The 27,606-nt window shown below is 34.1% G+C and overlaps 1 protein-coding gene across 8 annotated transcripts in view; it reads right to left on the reverse strand.

The window, feature by feature from the left end:
* Window positions 1-22,761: 22,761 nt before the first annotated feature.
* Window positions 22,762-27,606, reverse strand: part of TBC1D32 (TBC1 domain family member 32) — a 186,349-nt gene continuing 181,504 nt past the window's right edge. For all 8 annotated transcript variants that reach the window (XM_060283767.1, XM_060283766.1, XM_060283765.1 and 5 more), the window contains one exon: window positions 22,762-25,714. In XM_060283767.1, the coding sequence (XP_060139750.1) occupies window positions 25,595-25,714 (120 nt within the window). In that variant the 3' untranslated portion in view covers window positions 22,762-25,594. The remainder of the gene's footprint in view (window positions 25,715-27,606) is intronic.

Consider the following 27,606-nt stretch of genomic DNA (forward strand, 5'->3'; position numbering starts at 1 on the left):
CCAACAGAGTGAAGTAAGTCAGAAAAAGAAAAACAAATACTGTATGCTAACACATGTATATGGAATCTAAAAGAAAAACATGGTTCTGAAGAACATAGGGGCAGGAGAGGAATAAAGATGCAGATGTAGAGAATGGACTTAAGAACACGTGGAGGGGGAAGGGTAAGCTGGGACGAAGTGAGAGAGTGGCATGGACATATATACACTGCCAAATGTAAAACAGATAGCTACTGGGAAGCAGCTGCATGGCACAGGGAGATCAGCTCAGTGCTTTGTGATCACCTATATGTCAGCTCAGTGGGATAAGGAGGGTGGGAGGGAGATGCAAGATGGAGGGGATATGGGGATATATATATGCATATGGCTGATTCTCTTTGTTGTACAGCAGAAGCTAACACAACATTGTAACGCAATTATTCTCTAATAAAGATGTTAAAAAAATAAATAAAAAATAAAAACACAACCATTAGAACTGAGAGCCTGGGTACTCTCTCTTCTGCCTCTCCACCTTTAAGCTCCTAGGCTTTTAGATTACAAAGTGGAAGGTCAACCTCCTCCCAATGTCGTTTATGCCAAAGAAAAGCCCTCACTTCAAAAGAGGCTTATTAGAAAGATAAATGGCAAAGATTACCCATTGTCTCGGGGAACCTAGTGCTTGTGTCTTAAGGCTTCTCACCTCCTTTATTCTCAGTTTAACTAAAGGGGAAGCACATTAGGTCTGGCCTTTGCACTTCCCCAATACATCTTACCATATACAGAAGCCAGTATCTCCAGGTGATACAAATGCACAGGCCAAAACTGTACTGAGCACAATTATCTCAAAAATATTACAATCTGAAAAAATACACTATCTGAAATAGAACTAGTAGAACAGATGGACTTGGTGTCTTAAATCAACTTCCTCAGAAGCAGAACCTGAGATAAAGAGTCTTGTGCAAATGATTCTCAGGAAAAAAACTGGTAAAAGAGTTGGGGAAGTGGGACTTCCCTGGTGGCGCAGTAGTTAAGAATCTGCCTGCCAATGCAGGGGACACGGTTTCTAAGCCCTGGTCCAGGAAGATCCCACATTCCGAAGAGCATCTGAGCCCCTGTGCCACAACCATAAGCCTGTGCACTAGAGCCCGCGAGCCACAACTACTGAAGCCTGCAGGCCTAGAGCCTGTGCTCCACAACTAGAGAATCCACCGCAATGAGAAGCCTGCCCACCACAATGAAGAGTAGCCCCTGCTTGCTGCAACTAGAGAAAGCCTGCACGGAAGACCCAATGCAACCAAAAACAAATAAATTAAAAAAAAAAATAGTTGGGGAAGTAATAAGGTGTGGTGTCAGGCAAAACACTGTAGATTGTAGCTTCAGTCTGATCCTTTGAAAGTCACCACACCTCAGAGTCCTCCTGACTCAAGACAAGGCAGAAGGACCTTTTATAGTCACATCTTTTATGGGGAAGGAGAGAGAGGGAAAAGGCAATTTGTACCTCATCTGGCTCTCCATAGGCAATGGACTCGGTATCTAATAGCAGTCCTCTGAAAAAGAACTGTGGATGCTGCCTGTTAGAAAACTTGCCAAATACGAGGGGATCTGAGTGGAGCGCTAACATTATGTACTTAAATTCTCCTCTTGTACCATTCAGATACCCTTGCATCACACATTACATTTACTCCATCCTGTCATGGATTGAATGTTTTTTTAATTTTTATTTTATATTGATGTATAGTTGATTAACAATGTTAAGTTTCAGGTGTAAGGTGATTCAATTATACATATATATGTATCTACTCTTTTTCAAATTCTTTTCCCATAGAGGTTGTTAAGAATATTGAGCAGAGTTTCCTGTTCTATACAGTAGGTCCTTGTTGTTTTTCTATTTTATAGATAGTAGTGTGTATCTGTTAATCCCAAACTCCCAGTTTATCCCTACCCCCCACCTTTCCCCTTTGGTAACCATAAGTTTGTTTTCTAAGTCTGTGAGTCTGTTTCTGTTTTGTAAATAAGTTCGTGTCTTTTTTTTTTTTAGATTCTGCATATAAGCAGTATCATATTTCTTTCTCTGTATGACTTACTTCACTTAGTATGATAATCTCCAGGTTCATCCACGTTGCTGCAAATGGCATTACTGCATTCTTTTTAATGACTAATAGTCCATTGTACATATGTACCACATCTTCTTTATCCATTCATCAGTTGATGGACATTTAGGTTGCTGCCATGCCTTGGCTATTGTAAACAGCGCAGTGAACACTGGGGTACATGTATTCTTTCAAACCATGGTTTTCTCCAGATATATGCCCAGGAGTGGGACTGCTGGATCATATGGTAGCTCTATTTTTAGTTTTTTAAGGAACCTCCATACTGTCTCCACAGTGGCTGTACCAATTTACATTCCCGCCAGCAGCGTAGGAGGGTTCCCTTTGTTCCACACCCTCTCCAGTATTTATTGTTTGTAGAATTTTTGATGATGGCTATTCTGACTGGTGTGAGGTGATATCGCATTGTAGCTGTGATTTGCTTTCTCTAATAATTAGCAATGTTGAGCATCTTTTCATGTCCCTCCTGTCTATCTGTATGTCTTCTTTGGAGAAATGTCTATTTAGGTCTTCTACCCATTTTTTGATTGGGTTGTCTGTTTTTTTTTGATATTGAGCTGCATGAGCTGTTCAGGGTCCAACCACATAGTAATTTGAATAGGGTGAGACAAGAATTATTCATTGTAATAGGGGATTGGGATAACAAAGGATTGGCTAGTGGAAGCAAAGAGAATACTAAATAATATAGGAATGCCAAAAATAAGGAATAGCTACTACCACCAAGGCTGAGATAGAGCCCCAAGGAAAATCCTACTTAATATAAATTCATGAGCATTTGGGAGAGGATAAGGAAGAACTAGACACATTTAGAAAATAATAAACTGCTTTGTTAAAAGAGATATAAATATTAATTTTTAAATAGGCAAAAAAGTAGAAAAAACAGGAAGAATGGGATAAATTAAAATAAAAATGTAAGATTACAAATATGCAAATACATAATCATTGTCAGTTTACACTGATTTAATTAAAAAGCTCATGCTGTCAGATGGTATTTTTAAAAATCTAGCTACATGCTCTTTATAAAAGATACATCTAAAACATAGATTATACAAAAGTTGAAAGTTAAAAAATGGAAAAGTATGTATCAGGAACAAATGAACAAATCATGCTGCCCTACTAACATAAGAGAAAACAACTTTAGATCAAAAAACTTCATTAGAGTCTCTAAATAATACTAAAATATTTAATTCACTGAGAATATATAAAACTTTCTAAATATGCAGGCATAAAATAAAATACCCTCAAAATATAATAAGCAAAAATTGAATTATAGGAAGAAATTAACAAATCTACCATCATGGTGGGTGATTTCAACATAGCTCTAAATTACTGATGTGTCCTAAGAAGATATATAAGGAGATTAAAAATATATTTGTAAACTACTAACAAGCATAATTTTATACACACACATTCACAAGTATGAATCACATTCTCTAATGACAACAATTGAAGTGGAAGTTAATAACAAGGTAAGTTTTTAAAAGCTCTATGTATATTTAAGATTATAAAAACTTAAAAACTCAGTAATCAAACTATTATAATGTAAATTTAAAAATCCACATAAATAAACGATAATGAAATACTAACATACCACATCTTTAAAGGTACAGTGATAGCAGACCTACAGGGGAAAGTTTTATCCTTAAATGTACATTTTAAATAAGAAATTCTGAAAATTAACAAACTAAGTATCTCACTTATAACTTAATAAAATAAAAAAAGAATAAATTTGAATAAAAGAGAAGGAAAGAAACAATATAGTTAAGAGCAGAAATTTTTTTTTTTTTAAATTTTAGAACAGGTTTAGATTTACAGAAAAACCACAAAGATAATACAGAGAATCCCTATATACTCCATGCCCAGAAGAGCAGCATTTTTTTAAAAATTGAAAACAAAGACACATTGCAGATGATCAACAAAGTCAAAAGTTGGTTCTTTGAAAAGGATAATACACTAGACAAACATCTGGTAAAATCTTATGAAAAAAAAAAAGAGAAGAGAGAGGAGGCACAGATAGCATTTTAATGCAAAAAGAGAGATAACTATAGAAACAGAAGAATATTCTTTTTTAAATAAGAGAAAACTACTAACTATTCTAGTACAGTTAAATGCTTAGTAAAATGGACATATCTCTTTAAAATATAACTTAACAACTTACAAAAGAAATAATAGAAAGCAGTCATTACAAATTTTCCCCAAAGAAACCACCTAACAATTACAGAGGCAAATTTTACCAAATTTTCAGGGAAAGAGCATTTCAATTTTGTACACTTCCAAAAAACAGATAAAAATAAGTTTCAGTTATTTAATTAATCCAGAATAATCTAACAATCTTAATTCAAAACTGAAAAAACACATTATAAGAAAGAAAAAGTCCTGACCAATCTTTCACATAAATATAAATGCAAAATCACAAACAATATTTTGGCAAACCAAGTACATATATTTATTGAAAGAATAATATGTATGCCCAGTAGGATTTATTCCAGGAATTCAAGAATGGTTTAATATTAAAAAATAAAACAAAGTAGTTCTCCAGATTTACAGTATTAGGGAAAAAAAATCCATCAATTGATGAAGTAGAACTTAATAAAATTAAACCTTATTCATGATTTTTAAAAAAAATTGCCCACTAGGGGAAAACATGAACTTCTTTTAAACTGAAAAAAAATATATCTACAAAATCCTACTGTAAATATTATACTAAATAGTGAACATTTAAAAGATTTACTTTTATAATCTGAAGCAAGACAAGGATCTCCACTGTTGCATGTTTTATTCAGCATGATACTAGGTGCTCTAGCAAATTATACTAGATATCCTAGCAAGAGTGTAAAAAGAAAATAAATAAAAAGTCTGAAGATTGGAAAGTTAAAAATGAAATTTCAGTTCTAATCATATCAAAGATGATTGTGTATAAAGGAAATCACCCCCCCCAAATACACAGATAAATTATTAGGATAGATTGCTGGATAGAAGGTTGTTTTGCACAAATCATTTGCATTTTTACATACTGGCAGGAAACAGAAAACTAAATTCAAAAAAGATTTCGGGTAATGTGAAAATATTAAATACCTAGAAATAAACAGATCAAAAGTTGTGTGAAATCTTGATGCAGAAATTTATAAAAACTATTGAGATTAAGAGAAAAAACTCCTAAAGAAATGAAGCGATTAGAAGATTCAATATTATGAATATGTCTCTTCCCCCCAGATTGATCTATCCATTCAGTGCAATGCCAAACACAACCTTATCGGATTTTCATGTTGGGACTGGGATAGAACTGGTAAGTTGATCCTGAAATTTGTATGTAATGCAAAGAACTAAAAATATCCAAGAAACGCTTGAAGAACAAAGTCAGATAAAATTACTTGCTCTACTCCATATCACACTTTTTTTTTCTTGATGATGAGAAACAATGCCGTATTTTATTTTATTTTATTTTTTGCGGTGCTGGCCCCTCACTGTTGTGGCCTCTCCCGTTGCAGAGCACAGGCTCCGGACGCGCAGGCTCAGCGGCCATGGCTTACGAGCCTAGCCACTCCGTGGCATGTGGGATCTTCCCGGACCTGGGCACGAACCCGCGTACCCTGCATCGGCAGGCGGACTCTCAACCACTGCGCCACCAGGGAAGCCCCATATCAAACATTAAAGTATAATAACTAAGTCACTGTGGTATTGGTGCAAAAATGGGCAAATATTCAAGAAGCAAATAGGGAGCCCAGGAACAGACCATAAACATACAGAGCACTTGATAATTTATGAAAATGTCACTTTAGAGCAAAACAATTTCTATAAATCAATAATAAGATATGCAACCCAGTTGTAAACAAAAAAAAGGGCAAGAGGCTTTAACACACAATTTACAAACAAAAATATACACACAGCCAGTAAATACATGAGAAGTTTTCCAACCTCAATAGTAAACAGAGAAATAAAAATTAAAACCTTAATATACAATTCCAGTTTTGGGGTTAAGTAAATTAAGCACACTCCACTCTGTCTCTCTCAATGAATACAGCTATAAAAGGTTGGTAGACTATGTGGAACAGCAAGACACATAAAATTAAATATCAGAGGAGGATTGCAGAAGAAGACCAAAATTAAAAGTGCTACTGAATTGTCAGTGAGTTTGACATTTTGTTCTTCCAGTATTCCCTGACTTGAACTCAAAGCACTGACAACCCCCAAAATGGGCACCTGTTGAGAATCTCTCTGGTTCTGGCTCAAGGAGCTGGAAAAGGAACTCCTAATGCTCAGAGACAGGGCACAGCACTGTTTTGTTCTGTTTTTTTTTCTCTTTTATCTCAACCGTTGTTTGGTATTTCAGCCCCCAAGCACTACCATGGTGATGGTGTTGGTGTCAGTGACTGGTAAAGAGAATTCATAGGAAACAAAATTTGATAATAGGTAACTTCCTGTCCAGTTGGTGAAGCTGGGGTTCCAAGAAAATGGAGCCAAACCCCACTGTGTATTTTCTCTCTCTGTCCTCCCTCGATCAATCACTTGGCCCTAGATGTGAACACAGTTGTGAAATTACCCAGTGGAGGGGATTGTTAGTTAAACCCCAGACTCCTAGCCAGAAGACCAAAAACAGTACTTGACTACCAATAGCAAAAGTAGTAGCAATGTAGTAAAATGTGTGGCAACATTCTAAGAAGGATGGGAGGAATTGGGAATATATGGTCATAAATTCTTATACTATATGTGAAGCAGTATATTATTGGAAGGTAGGTTGTGATTAAAGATAAAAGATACATAAAACTACTATATATATAGTTATATATAATATAGTTATATATGTATATATACTGATATATATAAAACTAATATGACAATATTATATATATATATATATATATATATATAACTATATATACTGCTATGTAAATAATAATGTGACAATAGTGGAGATAAATAAAACATGAAAAATATTCAATTAACCAAAAATAGGCAGAAAAACAGGTAAGTTAAAGAATAGAATAGAAAAAACTAGCAAGATGGTAGGTTTTCATCTGATTATATCAATAATTAGATTAAATATACAAGAGCTAACCACCAACTGAAAGAAAGTTTGGATCGAAAGCAGGACTCACCTACATGCTGTCTACTAAAACCTCCCATTAAATACAAAGACACAGATAGGTTAAAAGTAAAAAGAGAGAATAAGATATACCATGCAAAACTAATCTAAAGGGAGCTGGTATTTCTATACTAGTAAAAGGCAAGGTAGACGTGAGAACAAAGAATGTTATCAGGGATAAAGCGGGATATTTCATATACATAATGGGGCTAGTTCACCAAAAAGACATAAAAATCCTAAATGTGTATGCATCTAACAACAGAGCTTCAAAATTCATGATAGAATTAAAAGCAGAAATAGGCAATGTAGAAGTATAATTGTAGATTTTATCATTCTAGCTCAGTAATTCATAAAACAAGTAGATAGAAAATCAGATGGTATATAAAGACCTAAACAAGACTATGAACCAAATTGACCTAATTAGTATTTACAGGACACCTCATCCAGCAGCATCAGAGTATACAATCTTAAAAATTGTACATGAAACAATCACCAAATAGTCCATATACTAGGCCTTTAAAAAGGCTTAACAGATTTTAAATGATTAACATAAAAGATGTTCTCTGATCATAATGAAATTAAACTAGAAACTAATAACTGTAAAATATCTGGAAAAATCCCCACATATTTGGAAATTAAACAGCACAGTTCTAATTAATTCAAGGGTCAGAGGAAGGCAAATGGAAATTAGAAAATACTAATTTTATTTCTTGAGCTGGGTTATGGTTACCTGGAGTTTCTCTTTATGAAAACTCATAAGCTGTACATTTTGTTTTGTGCACTTTTCTGTATGTGTGTTATATTTCTCAATAAAATGAAATAAAAAATGGGCAGGGCTTCCCTGGTGGTGCAGTGGTTGAGAGTCCGCCTGCCGATGCAGGGGACACGGGTTCGTGCCCCAGTCTGGGAAGATCCCACGTGCCGCAGAGCGGCTGGACCCGTGAGCCATGGCCGCTGAGCCTGTGTGTCCGGAGCCTGTGCTCCGCAACGGGAGAGTCCACAACAGTGAGAGGCCCGAGTACCGCAAAAAAACCCAAAAAGGACAAATTCCTAGAAAAATATTATTTAGCAAAACAAAGTCAGGAAGAAATAAAAAGGGAAGTTGGAGCAAGACTGAAAGCTATAGTGGGCAGCCTCGTTGGGTAAACTCCCAAACCTCCTCAGAATCCAAGTAAATAAGATAGCAAAGAAAAAAATCCACAGACAAAAGCTAAAAACAACAAACTAAATGACTTATCACCACAGACTCCAAAATATAAGTAGGTGCAGCAAAACAGCTACAGCAAGACAAGTGTGTTATTAGTGAAATGCCCAACAAAAAACAAAGGTAAAGCAAAAAGACTTCTAAGAATCCCAGAAACTAAATTGTTAGCATGTATTCACTTCTAAAGCAGTGTCTCTACTCTACAGAGAAAGCTCAGCTGACTGATCTGAGAGGAGCAGACATATCTATAGTAGAGCTAATGGGTAAAAGCCAGTGGAACACAAAATTAAATTCAGGTGGTGGTGGAGTGATATGGGTTGTAAGAACTTTTGAAATTAGCCAAGTGAAGCTCTCTTCTAGGACAAAGCCCTACAAACAGGAGAGCTTACTCAGAGAATCTAAATTGAGCAAGACAGAGACAAAATGGCTAAGAAAAGGGACGTTACAGATAAAAATGGGGAAGGAGAGGAGACACATCTCCGAAAGGTCATGCTTTTGAACACCTCAGAATAACCACAGGAGAGGAAGCCGGAGAGAGCCGTGAAGCTAGGAGCGTCTCCTTGCCCACACTTCACTACTGAGTACAGGGAAATCATCTTGCTTATACTTGAACAACAGAAAAAGATGATGGCCAAATCCTGAACAGAGCTATGTAACAAAGTTATGTAAAAGTCTCCCTTTTAAGAAGACTAGAAAATTATCAAACCAAGGCCTTTATTAAGTGGTAACAATTTATTGTGTTATAAGATCATATGACACAAGAGAATGATGATGTGTTGTGTGGAGCTTATTAGCATCCACTGTTCTCAAGTTTTGGCAAAAAAAAAAAAATACTAATATAACTACCATAATATACATAAAACTTAGAGAGGTAGAATTTTTGCTCGGTGATTTCTCATAGTTAAAACGCATCACTGGGTCCGTAAAATATCTTAAAACTTAAAGAAACTTTTCATGATAGTAGAGAAGATAGAAGATGTTTGCACAGTGATGGATGACAGCATAAACCTAGATATATTAAATTCAGGAACGTGCATCACTAATGACAGTAATTATTTCAAGCAGAGGAAAAGTGATCTGAGCCACTACAGAAAACAACATAGCAATAGCTTCTGGCCATTATACAGATTTACAACTCTACACACACTCATTAGTTTCGGCTTTTCTGTTTTCTTCAAACACCTATGGTGAGTATAATGAAATTGGACTAAACAGCCAAAAGAAATAGGCACACACTGGTAGGGGCAGTTATAGGCAGAGTTCAGGTTTTGATTGAATATGAAGCCTTTGACTGTGTTTCCAGCCATGCCCTATTGAACTTCCATTTTTCCAGGCTCAACTTCTGAAATTTTCAGCTTACTTTTTGCTTTCCTCTTAAATTTTGTTGGTTGGTGCATCTTTATTAAAAAAGGTATTCCTTTTTGTTAATTGCACGAATATGAGTCTATCTGGTGTGACTGCAGCACTTATGTAACTGCCAAAGACAGTCTTGTCAAAATAGATGTTTGAGATAATTATATAAACTTAGATATCAAAAATATATTTAAAATATTTAATATGCTAATAAAAGCATAGCATCAGCAGTAACATTTTCAACTGAGAACAGATGATATCTGTTTTATATCTGATATAAAAAATGATTAAATCCAGTGATAAAAATTCTGAAATAATGACTCACTGTTAAGGTTTTGATAAGGTATTAAGTTACTCTTTGTAACTTTTTTTTATCGTTTTACTTTTTCCAATTCCAATTTTCCTTTGATATATTAAAATAAAAACTTTTTATTTCAAATAAAAAAACAGAAAAGCAAAATCTTTTGGCTTGGACTACTGAAGTAGCCTATTTAATCTCCTCACCTCCGTTTCTGCCTCTGCTCTACACTTGACCACCATCTATTCTGTTACCAATATAAGGTATCTTCCTGTCATATTTATTATCCCTCCCTCCAAAATCGCATCAAAATAATAGCAAATGGGTAAAAAAAAAAATTTAGTCCGTAACAGTTTTGTGGATTGGATTTGGGAATATCAGAAAACCAAAGGATCAAGATGATTTCTGCAAGATGAAAAGAAGGGACTATTGAGAGATAAGCCAGGGTTGTAGGTAAATCTCGGATACAGAGAAAGATGGATTCATCGAAAAAGCTATTCCTGATCCAGTCATCAGGTATGGAGGGCAAGTTAGGCAACTGGAACATTGTACTCAGGAAGAGCTAGGGCTCCTGGGTTGGGGGCCAGGTGTTAATGCATAGTCAGTCTACCTGCTTGGTTCATACTTGCACAAAGTAAAATCTGCCAGTGGACAATCTTAATACATATTTGTTAAACAAATTAATAAACAAATGCAGAAATATTACTTCTATTATACACTAGCCATAAGGAAAATCACTGACCTGAATTGCAATCCTGGAAGCACTCAGCTCCAGACCCACCGTTAGAGAAATTTCAACTCCACTCACTCCTTAAATGAGACTGGAAAAATCAGGAGAAAATCCTCATCAACAACCTTTTCTGAGGGTTCATATTATCTCAGTCCCCAATATCAATTCACTATTGCTCCTAACCTTCTACTCCCCCGCCTCAGGCATTACCGCTGTAGTAGTTTATGACTCCTCTCCAGTTGCTCCTAATTGTTCATTGTTGTAGGTGCTACCATCCTTCTCCAACGCATGCCCTGGGAACCATAGCTCCTTCCACTCCAACAGAGAAATTTCTCTCAATGTGACACTGATTTCAGTCACCTTAGGCAATTGGATTTCTAAGTGATGAAACTCTTTTTTCCACCCCAAGTAGCTATATTCTTTTAGGAAGTTATGTCACATGCCTCAAGAACCAGGCTTGAGCTGTGTAGAGTACTTTGCCCTGGTCTTGGCCAAACTTTATTACCCAAGACCCTTAATCCTGATATTTGCACACATGATCATCAGTTTTAGTCTTTCCTTCACTGTTTCTTCACACTGCCTAGTGAATCTTACGCACAGAGAATTCCAGTGACCTGCTAAGATGACGCAGATTTCCTGAAATGAATGGTCCCTCTAAGGTAAATTAAATAGTTATCATTACCATTGTCTACTCCAGGTGTTTGGAAGTCTTCCATTTGAGTAGCCTGCTAACTATATAATTTTCTCAATGACTAGAACTATTTTAGTATCTGATAGAAGATGTTTTCACATATTGAGGCATAGGGAAGTTATTCTGGATTATACATGATATAACTTAAAATTTATGCTTATTAGAACAGCCTGTTTTGTGGCTTATTAAACATGCATTGTACATCTGCTTTAACCATTAAATAAAACAATGCATTTAAAAATCAAAATGGAGTAACTGTGGTTCAGGCATTCAAAATGGATCTAGGTGGCCATTGTGGATGTGATTTGAGACATATTCCTGTATCACTGAGAATCTGAATTTTCTGAACTACATCATACTCAAGGACACCACCAGCCATTCTCAAAATGATATCTGCTAGTATAGCTGCAAGCTGCAACATTATGGTCTCAAGTTCTCCCCTAGGAACTACATAACCATTTCAAACCCCGACTGATCCTTGCTTAACATGCACTCTTAATTCTTGCCAGATCCAATCTTAATTCTTGACACACAATTTATGTAATTTTGTGGTTTTTGCCTTTATAAGACTCCCCCATTTTGTAGTCTGGTGGAACACAATTCAGGTGCTTCTTGAATCTGTGTCTCCAGGGCTACAGTCCTCAGTTTGGCTCAAATAAAACTCTTTTCTATTCCTATTACAGATTGGTTTATCGATTATTTTCATCGACATATCGATTACTTCTTTACTCTTGAAAAACAATTATATATTATGAATGTAATTAGTCTGGCTTATTCACTTGAAGATATTGGTTCCCTTTCTTTTTAGTCATACCATGTTATTTTGACCTCAGATCTCCCATTGCCTTCCTTTATCTCACTTATCTAATTTTTTTCACCATGTTCCAAAGGTTAACATTTGTCAAGCCAAACTGATCGTGGCCGATAATTCTCAGTGGTTTAACATTGGTCAGTCAAAACAGGAACTTTTATAACTTAAAAACTTGCAAGAATATCTGTGAGAGAAACTTGAGCCAAAAAATAAGAGTTGATGCTGTGAATTTTGTGTTTCTTGATTTTTTATTCTGCTGCTAGAGACTTTTTCACCTTTTTGTTTTTCCCTTCCATGCATATCAGAATCCCTGCACCCTCCACCACATTGATGCTAACAACGTAGGTTGTATTTTTCTTTGTGTTCATATAACAATTTACACACACATACATGTATACGCATACAGGTTTTGTTTAAAAAAATAGGTTCATACACATATTTTCGTGCATCTTGTTTTTTTGCATTCAAGAATACTTTATGAAAATCCTTTAGGTTAGCTGACAGAGCTCTAAGTCATTCATTTTTTAATGGTACAGTGTGTAGTTGCACTGTGATTTAGTTAGCCCTTCTTCTGTTGATGGGCATCTGCTTTGTTTCCAGTTTTTCATCATTAGAAACAATGCTGCCATAAATATCCTTGTACTAGTGTCTTTCACATGGGCACCTTTATTTCTGTGAGAATCAACTCCTAGGAGAGGAATTGCTGGGTCTATAGGTATAGGTATTTCTAATTTTAATAGATGTTGCCAGATTGCTTTCCAACACTTTGCTTCTCTGCCAACTATACACAAAACGTATTGCTCTAAAGGTTTTCCTTCTTTCAAAGTACAAAATTTTAAATTTCTATCTCATTAAACTTCAAATGTTCAATATTTTTAAAGGATGAATTGTTACTGATATTGCTTTTCATTAAACATGGTTTAATATAAAATTTATGAATCTAAGTACTATAGTTTCTCTTAATTTTCCAACCTTATCTGCATTAGCAATTTTGCCATCAAATTTAGAAAAGCAAAGGGGACTACACGGATGCTCTTTTCTACTACTTTCCTGGGCGCTCAATATCCTTAAAATTCAGTTTACTGCCAAAGTTACTCTAATGGTTTAAAATCTTGCCTTGCAGGATTCAAGTAAAGAATTAGCTCCCCTCCCTATCTCTATGCTAAAAATGGTTTTCCTGTTGATTAGGGATTTTATTTAAACTGAAATTAAGGAGAATAGGAATAAGATGAGGCCACATAATAACATCTCAGTCACAATGTATTCTCAATATAAGGGATTCTAACTGGCAGAAGTTTTTCACTGTTGTCTGTACCCAAAGGCAAACTGTTTTAAGACAGTCTTTCTTGCTTAATACCTGGGTATCATTTTTGAAGTGTCAAATGCCCATTAAGTACTGGTTAATTATAATTATAGACCAGATTCAAAGAGAATACAGATTTGTTTCACTGATATATCTGTAGAAAAAGAGTAGCTCAGAACTATCTTATTCTCACAAATTATCTTAAAATGTTTTATTTAAACTAAAAAATATATACGTATTTATGTAATAGGTCAAGTTTCCATGACTGCACAATAAAGATATCATCTCTGTCAGTATTCTACATTACTTATAATTCTCGAGTTTTTTTTAAAAAACAAGAAACAACTGAGGAAATCCATATTTTAGTACCTAGTATGTCCACAACCCCTACTGTTTTATAATCTCACTTGATGTTCTTTTTTTTTTAATGTCAGTGGAATCTGGGAATGAGACCACTTGAAACTTTGATCAGCAATCTGTGCCTCACTATTAACTAAGCTTCAGTAACATGGCACAGAATATTAGAACCAAAAGTTAGACTAGGATGACCCCAAGAAATCATGTACCCTCGTTCTACACCAGAAGAAATGAGGTCCACAAACATTAAGGTACTGAGATGACCTGGTTAGTTGTTTATGGTACCAAGACTAGAATACATGCTTATTGATATTTTGTCCTAGTGTTCTTCATTGCACAATGTAATATGATGAAATATGAAGAGGTTAAAGTTAGGTAAAGCTCTAGACTGTGAAATATAGAACAGAGGTGACTTAGAAGGAGAACTGATAGGATCAAATTAGTTGGTTCCCTTAGGAAAATTACTGGCAAAGAGGTGGAAGGGTGATGGAAAGAGGTATTGATAAAAAATTTCCTAAGTGACAGCTTTGTCCAGGGCCAATGCTGCAGACATATAGCATTTTAAATCAGCATTAAACCTACTATAAAGACTCTCACAAGTAAAAATAGTATGCATGGTGGTCTTTCAAGGTTACATCCTTTCATCTACTCTCTATGGCTGTTTTACAGCACTCAAGAGGATTCTGTACAGTGCTTTATTTTAGCTTTGCTCTCATTAAGGACCCATAAACTTAATTACTTAATATTCCTTAAGAAACACAGCTTGAAATAATTACTTCATTAGAGAAATTTAGCAGTGTTCAGACTCTCTTGAATAGATTCTTGCTCTAGAGTTGCTGAAGGTTTTATTTGTCCTTTCGTTTTGAATGCAAACTTTTTAATCTTCATATCGCCTGTACAATTGCATTTCAAATACCATTTAAGGAGAAATTTTTTAAAAACCTGCAGTAAGTCATTTTGAAGGATGTTCCTTATTAGCATAAACCACAGCTTAAAAAGTTCTAGAGATGTGAACTATTGGTAACTACTATGAGCTATATGGTATATGGTAAAAGAATAAAGAAAAAAATTGGTTTTAAATAAATGGTTTTAAGCATAGCATTTCATTTATAATGGATTGATATATTTAATGAAATTTGTGGAATAAGTAAAATACTACATCATGTTACTCTACTGCTGAAAAATCTTCAGTATTACTTACAACCTACAGGAGAAAGTCTGAATTATTTGGCCAAGCTTACCTTCCAGTATTTTTCCTTAAACAAAACCTCCACTCTAGCCAGAGGGCTCTACTGAAACCTCCACTGCTCCTTAAGGCTCTCGCTGCTCAGGCTACTCTCAATACGCCCTCTGCAGCTCCATCCTGCGCGCTCCCTGCTGTTTTGCTTTATTCCTATCCCTTCCAGATGAAAATCCTGCCCCTCCCATGATCAGCTCAAGGTATTGCCTCCTCCCTCTGAGTCTTTCTACCACCTATTGCTCTTGATATTGCTCAGGATTTAAAAAATAGGAACCTGTACACTTGCCTTTTCTGTTGTATGAGTTTTACGACTCTCAGTCATAAGCACTTGAAGGAAGAGACTGTCTTATACTTGATGTCTGAGAGTAGACTCTCAAATACTCATCAGTTTGAAATTTATTTCATTACCAAACAATCCTATAATATGGAAGTAAATAATTTCCATGTACAGCAGGTATGAGTTTAAATATTGATCACTGCTTATATTGTACTATTAATAAAAATAAACAAGGAATTTTAAATGATCTATATAATATGATCACAATTTTGTCCATATATAAAGATTACATTTCACTTCATGAGAAATATTGGAGATATGTATATATAACGTTAAAAGAGATATATTTGGGTGGTAGAGTTGTTATAAAGATGAAATATGCATACAGGTACCTTGAAAACAATAAATCACTATACAAACTTACAGAGTTTTTGACACTTTTTTCTTGGAGTTATTCTGTCTTTTCAGTGATGATATTAGATGTATTCTGTATACTCTTCTAAACTTGTCACTTCTGTTTCCTCTTTTTTTTTTTTTTTTTTTTTTTTTGCATTTAGCTCTTTGGGAATTGGGCTTTCTGAAATCCTGGTGAGCCTAAGGCTGTGATGCTGCTCAAGTATGTCTGAGCCCTGATTCAGCTTTCTTCCCTAGGATGAGGATGTAGCCTGGATGTAGAGTTTGGGTCAAGGACCAGCAGAACCAAAGACTGTAAACAATTTCTTTAACCAGAAGAACATGAATAGTTTGAGCAAGCTCTTTCTGAATAATGATATGAGCTCCAAGAATAAAATAATGGTAACAAAAGAAATTGAGCTTTTTGGAATCTTAGACCACATTTTGCAGATTTGCTGGCAGATAAGCTTCTCTTGTTATTGACTTAGGGGTAAAGAAAGTAGAATTAGGTTATATATACTAAAAAGTTATCATATAGAATAAGATTCAAAATACCTAACTCTGGTCAAATTTGAGTTCACTGATGAGACTGATACCCTAATGGCTATCTTTAGATGTCCCAGCCTTCATCTATAGAAACAAGGCTTCCTTGATAGTACACATATCTGCTAGTCAAATGGTATCTATTATGTCTGCAAAACTGTTTGCTGATTGCTAAAAATATCAATGAAGGGTATGATGAAACTTTCTTAATTGCTTTTGTGCTAGACAATACACTTAGATTTTCAATATGAAATCCCATAAAACACTATGAAATTAAGAATATACCTATCTAGGATCATCAAAAATTATTCCGAAAGGGGAGCAGAAATGGGGAAACTCAAAGAAGCTGACAGGGTATTTAATGCTAGATACCATTAAAAACAAACAAACACACAAACAAAAGCATGTGATTTCAGTCACTTAACGCAAGGTTGATTTTTTCCTCTGGTCACAGTCCAATGACCGTTGATAGGGAGGTTTTGTTCTTCACAAATTTAAGCATCCAGGCTCTAGGGGCAAAGAGAAAGAGAGCTCATAGAGAAGGCACACCTGTCCTTTATGCTTTGGTCTGCTCACTTAACATTGGTTAAGCTGATTAAATGACCTGAAATATACTTAACCCAGAAAGAGGAAACCGATTGGTGAACATTAACTAGTCTCTGCTGTACCCATCATCCATTCTAATGAATTTTTTTTCAAGTCAAAATAATTTGATAGCAAAATGATGGTAAGCAAAATACTAATTTGAAATTTTTTCTCTAAGGAAAATAATAAGAAAAACGTAGGCAGTTATGGAGATAATTTTGGTTTGGAGCATTTTGGTTTTCATTATCTGATGATTTACAGTGAAACTGTAGTTAATTTTATTTGATGTTGTAAGAGGAATGATTACATTTTAGAGGTGCTCTGAAAAGGATGAACTTTAGCATTTTAGGAAAAGGCTAAATGTAAATGTTATTCAATAAAGAACAGCTGACACATATTATAATGAGAGCAGATAAATGCTTAAATCCTGGATTAGATGATCAAATGTTAACAGCCAACATTTTAATAACTGTCTCCCCCAATGTATCTCAAAAGCACTCTATTAGCAAACATGACAGTCCAATTATTTCCATGGTGCTCAGTATTTCATGGTGGCCTATTGCCAATGGTAGAATATGGGGTGGGCAGTGTGTCAAAGAAGTGATTTTAAAAGGTAAAATATTGCTAGTGCTGAAAATTCAGGGTTTATGTGAGGCTAACCGTCCTGACCCTGTTTAAACTCATCAGATAAGTAAATACATCAGCACCTACTTAAGTAATAACTCTTTTAATATTCTGCGGAAAAAAATGTAGGTAAGTCAATTTTGCTACAAAAAACATGTCAGTAAAATTTTATGTCACAAAAAAGGAAACATTTGTTTTACCTGAAGATAAAACAATTCAAAAATACATTGATAATCCCTTATACATTGATCTGGTCTATACTGCTACATCTAGAGTATAAAAAATTTAACCTTTCAAAACAGGAAAGAAATATAGGAAAATGGAATAAACTACAAAAATGTGTCATCTTGGATTGTATAGAACTTTTATTTCTTTCTTGCCATTTTATAACTAATAAGGAAAACATAAATAGGAAAATATAATGTTACTCTTGGAAAAGTTTGAAGGAGGGAAAAGATTAGAACCATACCTAACAGAGTGCCTAATCTACAGTAGGAATTTAAGAAAGGTATACTGAATGACTAAATGAATGAACAAATAATAAGAATTGAAAGAGAACTGAACTTGAAGTCTGAAGAATTAGGCTCAGGCTATGCTACCACCAGCTAGCCACACAAGAGCATATAATAATAGCTATAACTTATTGAATGCTTACTAAGGAGTTCTTACAAACACATGCATTACATCATAATCCTATAAGGCAGGTACTACAGCTATGCGCATTTTACCAAGTAAACTGAGGCACAGAGGAGTTAAATAACTTGATGATGAAGACAGACATGGGAACTAAATTCAAGCAGTCTGCCTCCTGAACTTTCATTTTACCCACTGCCTTACATTTCCCTTCTATATGATCTTGGGAATTCCTCATCACTTTCTGAGTTACAGCTTCATCATCCATGAAGCTAACTAGGTTATACCATCTAACATGGATTTGGAATTATATGTGTAATTAGTACTCTAAACCAGAGTTGGCAAAAGTTCCCTGTAAAGGGTTAGATAATAATAAATATTTTAGGTTTTTCAGGCCATACAGTCTCTGTCACAACTCTTCAACTCTATCATTGTAGCACAAAAGCAATAGATAATAAACAAATGAGCACTCTGTCCCAAAAAAACTTTATTTACAAAAATAGGCTGTAGTTAGTCTCATGTCTAAAGTATCATATGTAATAAAAGAATAGTAAGGCAAGATCTAGCAAGAACCTAGCATTGTGCTAGGAGAGATCTTGACATCTCAGATATTTAAGTCTTCTGCCTTTAGAACTATGTCATTTAGGCATATAACTATCTGTCCCTCTGATGGTTTCTAGGAAGAGAGACTATACAGATTCAAACACCAAATTCATCTGTCAGTTTCTGTAAATACAAGATAAGAACACATTTGCAAATATGATGTATTTCAAAAAGGTGTAGTCTGGTTTCCAAATCATGGTTAGATTCTCAGGCTAGGTCTCAGAAGCTTATCAGACACAAGTTATAGCCAAAACAATACCCGTAGGCAATAATACCCTCAAACACATGCAAACACTCATGTGCACACATACAGAAGGAAAACTCTTATACAGAACACATTTTAGTTACAACCTTTGCTAAAGAGAATTTAGTGAACTATTATTTCTACTAAATACACATTCCACAGTAAACAGAAAACATATTTGCACCAAGAATGTTGTATGTTATTTCCTCCCTGCTGTACTGAATCAAGGATCTGTGGGGGAAATTTGGTTTAATATCTCTAACTCTGTTTTTTCTGTATCAATGTCATAATTCAAAATAACTTTTATATTTCATTCAGCAAATAGTCTGAAACTCTGCTCTGTGCCTAGCACTAGGCTACAATTTCTGGGAGATAGGAATTAATCAACTTTGTCTCTATCCGTAGGATGCTTACACTACATACATGCACCCATATGTTCATAGCAGCACTATTTACAATAGCCAAGACATGGAAACAACCTAAATGTCCATCGACAGATGAATGGATAAAGATGTGGTATATATATATATATGTGTGTGTATATATATATATACACACACACATATACACATATATATATACACACACATATATACATATATATATACACACACACATACACACAATGGAATCTTAGCCATAAAAAAAGAATGAAATAATGACATTTGTAGCAACATGGATGGACCTAGAGATTATCATACTAAGTGAAGTAAGTCAGAAAGAGAAAAACAAATACCATATGATATCATTTACATGTGGAATCTAAAATATGACACAAGTGAACTTATCTATGAAACAGAAACAGACTCACAGATATAGAGAACAGACTTGTGGTTGCCAAGGGGGAGGGGGGAGGTTGGGGAAGGATGGACTGGGAGTTTGGGATTGGCAGATGCTAGTTATTATACATAGAATGGATAAATAAAAGAATCCTAAAGTCCTACTGTATAGCACAGGGAACTATATTGAATATCCTGTAATAAACCATAATGGAAAAGAATATGAAAAAGTATATATATATATGAAACTGAATCACTTTGTTGTACAGCAGAAATTAACACAATATTGTAAATCAACTATACTTCAATAAACTAAATTTTAAAAAATCAATGAAGGGACTTTCCTGGTGGTCCAGTGGTTAAGAATCCAACCAGCAATACAGGGGACGCGGGTTCAATCCCTCTTCAGGGAACTAAGATCCCACATGCTGCGGGGCAACTAAAGCCCGTGCGCCACAACTAGAGAGCCCGTGCACCACAACTAACGAGCCTGCATGCTCTGGAACCCACGTGCCACAACTGCAATGAAGAGCCCATGTGCGCAACGAAAGATCCTGCATGCCACAACTAAGACCCAATGCAGCCAAAAACATAAATGAATAAATATTTTAAAAAATCAAGGAAAAGGAAAACTTCAAAAACAGGAAAAAAAGTTTATACTTAATTTTGATATGGCATTCCCAAAGAAAAGTGTTTATTAATGATACATTTTTGGAATAATAATGCTGGCATTAAATAACAATGAGAGTTAAAGCTTTTTTTAATTATTATTTTCAAAAAAAGAAAAGAAAGAAATACATCTAATAAACTAATGAAGGACATAATATGAAATCAACTAAAACATTCAATTAATCCAAAAGAATGCAGAATAAAAAACAGGGAACAAAAACATCTGGGACAAATAGAAAACAAATAGCAAGATGATAAATGTAAATATAAAATATGAACCCCCAAATATCAATAATTACATGAAATGTAAATGGTCTAAACATCCTAATTAGAAGGCATGATTTGCCAAATTTGGGGGGGGGTGGGGGGGGTGGGTAAGGGAAACCCAGAGCTAATTCCTTGCTGTTTACAATAAAAATCACCTTAAATATAAAAATACATAAGGGTAAAGTAAAATAATGGAAAAAGGTCATGCAAATCCTGAACAAAAAACCAAAAACCTAAATATCAAGTAGATTTTAGAGCAAAAAAAATTACTAGAGATAAACACAGTCACTTCATAAGGATAAAGAAGCCAATTCATCAAAAGGATATAATAATCATAAAAGTTTATACACCTAATATTGTAAATTTGAAATTGAGTTTCAAAGTACATGAAGTAAAAACTGATAGAACTAAAAGGAGAAACAGACAAATGCACAATTATGGTTAATCTCAACATTACTCACAATACTTGCTAAAACAGCCAGAAAGATCAGTAAAAATATACAAGCAACAGTATCAAACAATTTGATCTAATTGAGATTCATAGACCACTCCACACAAAAACAGCAAAATATATACTCGTTTTAAGTATACATAAACCTTTTACAAGGTAGATAATATTCTGGGACACAAAACAAGTTTCAATAAATTTAAAAGGAATAAAATCATATAAGGAATGTGTGACCACAATGAGACTACATTAAAAATCGATAACAGAAGTAAACTTGGAAAATCCCCAAATATTTGGAAACTAAATTACATACTTCTAAATAATCCACAGATCAAACAGAAAGTCAAAAGGTAAATTATAAAGTATTTCTAACTAAATGAAAATGTATAAACAACATAACAAAATTTGTGGATGCAGCTAAGGCAAGTACTTTACAGGGAGTTTTATAGCAATGAACACCTATACTAGAAAAGAAGGATTTCACATAAATGACTTTAAGAAACTAGAAAAACAAGAGCAAATGAAACTGAAAGTAGAAGAAAGGGAATAATAAAGTTCCGAGTGGAAATCAATGCAACAGAAAAATAGAGAAACTGATGAAACTAAAAGCTAGTTCTTTGAGAACATCAATAAAATTCATAAACTTCTAGCCAGACTGAAAAGGAAAAAAAGAGAAAATACAAATAAACAAAACCAAAAATGAGAGTGGTGACATCACTACAAATTCTACACGTATTAAAAAGGGTAGTAAGTTTCTATTACGAATAAGATGATGACAATAAATTTGACAACTTAATGAAACGAACAAATTCCTTGAAAGAAACAAACAAAAGCTTACTTAACAAAAAGAAACTTTGAATAGCCATGTATCTATTAGGGAAATTAATTTTGTTAGAAATCTTATCACAAAGAAAATTCCAAGCTTCACTGGAAAATGCTACCAAAGCTTTAAGGGAAAAATATCATTTATACACAAACTTCTAGATAATAAAAGATAAATACTTCTCAACTCATTTTATGAAGCCAGCATTCCCTGATATCAAATCAGAAAAAGAAAACTACAAATCAGTATCCCTCATACACATATATACAGGGCTTTGCTGATGACACAGTGGTTAAGAATCCACCTGCCAATGCAGGGGACACGGGTTTGAGCCCTGGTCTGGGAAGATCCCACATGCCACGGAGCAACTAAGCCCTTGCGCCACAACTACTAAGACTGCACCCTAGAGCCTGCAAGCCCCAACTACCGGGCCCATGTGTCCTAGAGCCCATGCTCTGCAACAAGAGAAGCCACCACAATGAGAAGCCCACGCATCACAACAAAGAGTAGCCCCTGCTTGCCGCAACTAGAGAAAGTCTGTGTGCAGCAACAAAGACCCAACTCAGCCAAAAATTAATAAACTTAAAAAAATAGACATAAAAATTCCTAATAGAATTTTAACAAATCGAATCTGACAACAGGTAAAATTGATAAAATATCATGACCAAGTAGAGTTAATCTTAGGAATGCAAGGTTGGTTTAACATTTGAAAATGTCGGTAAGTCATCATATTAACAAACCAAAAAAAAAAAACAAAAAAAAGAAAACTCATGGTTGTTTTAATATAAAGTATCTGATAAAAATTATTTTACAGTGGAAATTCTATTCCTGCGACTCCCACAAAAATAATAGAAAGGATCTTCACCTACCTGATTAAGGCATCCACGAAAAACCTACAGATAACATAATAGTTAATGCTGAAACTCTTCCATTTTAAACTGTCTCCTCTTCTGTTACTTTGAATGAAGCGTCCATGTTCCAGGCAAAGGCTAATTCCAAAAGTTATTAACTAGATACCATTCCCCTACCACTTATCATGACATTCACTCTAGCATTTCTCTTTTCAGCATCATCAGTTTTTCCTTCCTTACTACATCATTTCTACCCACATGTTTCCCTTTCCCATCTTTAAGAAGTCTTTTGATCCCATGCCTACTCTAGCTACCACATGCATTCTCTTTCCCTGTAACAGCAATACTCCTAGAAAGAGCAGTTTCCAAAATCTTTTCCCTCAGCATCATTTAAACCGGCTCCAAACTTTTGCCCTCACTACTCCATCAAAACTACTCTTATCAAGTCAACAAATTCAAAGGTCAATTCTCATTTATCTTTATAACTGTATTTTCAGTTTTAAAATTATTCACCTTCACACAAAGACAGTGGACTCTCTGAATGGAGGTGCTGTATCTCATTTATCCTACCTTGAATATTAAAAATATTTCATTATATGTGTAATACTCACAATATGTCTGTATAATGAATGACCAAAGAAATTTCCTTAACATCTTGGAACTGGAAAATCAAACTAGAGCACACCATAATTTAATAATCATAAATTTAGGTAGAATCCTGTTAGCAAGTTTAGATGAATTTCTGAGACTTACTTTACTTTCACAGATTCTTTAGATGCCTAAACATGCAGAGGCAGAACTACAAAGATGCAATTTTGAAAACAGATATTCGAAGATGTATATATGAACACTTAAATTTTTCACAAATTTGTTTACATTGTATTATAAAATATAACTATAATAAATCCTGTAAAATGTATAAAGTCCTCCTTCACAAATTAGAAATAAGTCCTAAGAACTTACACTTTAAATAATTAAAAATAAAATGGAGAAGCAAGACAGGGCTGTATTTATTTCTACTCTAAAGAGTATTCTTAAAATAAAAATAGGTACAAAAATAATTCACAATGGTAGCTACAAGAACTACCATATTTTATAATGTTATTTCACCAAATTGCTAAGTCATTGTTCATAACATATTTATCAAATGAAAATGAAAGCCTTCTGGCTCCAGCTGAAGTCACTTTTCCACAATGTAATGATTATCTAGATCTTGCTTCAGTTTTCAATCAAAATCACCAATGAATATTATAAAATTAAGTTATAGTTCCTTCTCCATTTGTATTTCCAATTACCATGTAAGACCTTTTAAAAAGAAATAAAGCTGCAAGTTTCTCAGGACCAATAACAACGTCTCAGGAACAGAATGGGAAAAAACAGAAACAGGTACTACAGGTTCTGTGGAACAAGCTTTTCAAAATTAAGTTTGAAAGTAGACAAAACTTGGTGTTTTGAGTAACCTGGGGTTTTCTTACTTAACTCACATCAGCCAGAGCTAAAGTGAGCAATATGTCAAATTAACTTGCCCAATTTTCTTTTCTTAACTTTTTCAGTGCCCTTTAGGAACACCATTACTGAGAAGCTGCTGTTGGCATTTACAGCACAAAAACTGATTTTGGAAGGTTGATACTACAATCGCCTAAATATCACAAAACTGAAAACTGTATGGTACCAGTTATTTCAACATACTAAAAGGAAAAATAGAGTCTGTAGATAAGCCATTTTTGGTTGGGGGAAAAAAAGGCTCCAGAATGGTTTTAATGGTTGATTTATATTTAAATATAAGCAATGAATACAAAATGACCTCTACCTATAATTTTTAAAACTTGTTGAAACTGCTGACTGAAAAATTAATATTTTTGTGTCTTATCTTTCATATATTAAATGTGATGGTTACAAGAAAATAGAGCCTAGCATATTAATCTCACTGGAGCAGAGCCTTCTATTTAAATAAAACACTGTGTTGGTCATTTAAAATAATTTACAAATCTATTCTCTTTAATGTTTTCAAGTTCAGTACAAATCAAATCTATCACTGAGTAAACCACATAACAAACGAGAGTCAAATGCGTATCAGTAAGAAATAACCAATCTATCTTTTAAATGAACCATGTAGAGACTATATTTCATATGAAAAATTATAAATTGATATAGGTATCAAAAGCAATTCCTAGAAAAACAATTATGTCTGACGACGACAATTTTCCTACTACTTGCCATAATATCATTTGTTCCTCCATATGTAAAATAAGCAGTTATGGTTTTGCCTATTTTCCTTTATATGTAAAGACATAGAAATGAAGAAAACAATTGTCTTCCTTGTCTCTATGGAATCTCTCTGGCTGGTCAATTATTTACAATACTGCTGCTACTTTCCAAACTCATTGGAAAAAAATATTTTAGTCATCCTGGGAAGAAGGAAATGTAGGTTAAGACTAACTCTTAAACATAAAGAAGTATAAATAAGCTAGATTTGATTCTAAAACAACCTTACACAACAACAAATTTACAAAAATGAATTCACTTCAATTGAGCCGATAGCTACTGGAATATATTATTATATTCAAAAACTCTCAGTACTGATTTACAATACTGTGTATTCACAAAGCATATGTTGTTATAGACACAGACAGAAAAGTCAAGTCCCTCTGTCTCCTTTAAAAATAAATAAAACATAAAATTAAATTGCGTGTTCCATGATCTATGTGCTTTGCACTCTAATGTTCCACATGTCTCTCAGCAGCACTGGTCGGTAGTTTTGTTCCAAAATTTCCATGTATTCAAAGTAATCACTCACTCGAAACCCATGCAGTGATTCTTCCTGTCAAAAAATAGAAAGAGATGTTCATTCGCTTGGGTAAAGACACACAATTCTAAGTTAATGTGTTTTAACCAGTTAATGTATCATTTTTTTTCAGCTATAGATGGGGGTTTTATGTTTCTAATAAACGTGTAACTGCTTTTTTATTTAGTAGGCTATATGTATATGATAGCAAAAAACCATGTCCCTATGAAACAAGGTTGCCTGTTTTCAAAACCAAAAATGTTTTACCGCTAACAAAAAAACAAGATAATGAAATCTTCCTAATATTTAAGATATAATAGTTTCAATTACAGAATGATTGTTCACATTTGTAATTAGTAAAGACTCTGAAGCTTATCAAAGGATACTTATAATGTAAGAAATATCAGTTCTACAGCTACTGTTCATAAAATCTCCAACAGTCTGCAGTTCATAATGTTGGTACTATGCATGTCTATACTAATTTGGAATTTAATGGTTAGTGTCCCAAATAAGGCACTCAAGAATGAAAAATAGTAGGAGCATCCATTTAGACTCTTAGACACTTTTAGGAAATTTTATGACTATTTCTTTTAGTATCTCCAAATACTCGCTATGCAATGCCTACCCTTCAAGGTAACAACAACAAAATTCTGCAAAAGAAACATGATCCCTTAAAAAAAAAAAGAAAAAAGAAACATGATCCTTGATTCAATGTAATGTATTATGTTAGAAGTTTTGGAGGTTATAAAAAATTTGGAGCAATTCATGCCTTTCTGGAGAAAATAGCTTAAAGGCAAAAGCTACTAACAATAAACAATTCAAAGAATAAAATATAAGATATTATCATATACCAAATATTGTGTCAGAGACAGTCTGTAGATGAGAGACATCAGTGTAGGGCAGTTAGGAAAACACCACAAATTCTCAGTAAGAATGGATGTTTTTAAAGGCCTCAGATGTCGCTAGTCACTACTAGATTAGTAGTAGTTCACAGCTTGCACATAATGGGAGAACAGTACACTTACTTGCCACATACCACCTGAAATCTGGGTAATTTGGGGGAAAAGTTAATTGGTACTTTAAAAAAAAGTATTATTACTGGTCTACAAGGCTGATACTATAATTAAGAAAACTAAATGATGTTAAGTTATATGCATAAGATTACACCTTTAAGACTAGAGCTAATACCCTCGAACATAAAAATTTGAACTTTACTCTTAATTTTAAAATACTTGTGACGTTATCCATTTCTTCATTTCTTCATTCATTAATCTCATTCATTCCCTTATTGTATGTAAAGTTCTTGGTTATACAGTGAAGACCCAAAGATGAATGAGACGGGTCTCTGTCCTAAAACATTAACAACTGAAGTATATATCATATCTCCAGTTTTATGTATAAGCAACTGAATCAAAAGGAAGATGTTCATTTTATGAATAGCAGAAATACTATGTAAATTTCTCTCTATCAAACATATTTCACTTTGTTCTTTGGGCAAAAAACAGGATTGAAGTAAGACCAATCTTACTGTTCAAGAATTCACTTTAAACGGTTAGAGTTGTAGTCACGGAACTATTTATGAAGTTATGCATTCTCTTCATTCAAATTATATGTGATTTGACATTAATCACCCTTTCACTAAAACTATACCTAACTTGGAAAAGAATTATAGTAACGTGTTATTCTAACCAGAAGAAAAAAAACCTAATGCCAGAAAAATTGTCTTAGTACATATTCATGATTTTTAAAAGAATGCTTATTGTTCATTAAATGTGAATTACAATAGGAGATGACAGCATTTGAACAATACCTCTAATAATTCTTTCTGGGCAAAAATAAGCAAAACCTATTTTAACATCTTTTAATTATTGCTCCACTTTAACTTAAAAATAAAAACTACCTATGGAGAACCATAGCTATTACTTGGT

Source organism: Globicephala melas, chromosome 14 (genome assembly GCF_963455315.2).
Source record: "Globicephala melas chromosome 14, mGloMel1.2, whole genome shotgun sequence".
Classification (NCBI taxonomy): Eukaryota; Metazoa; Chordata; class Mammalia; order Artiodactyla; family Delphinidae; genus Globicephala; species Globicephala melas.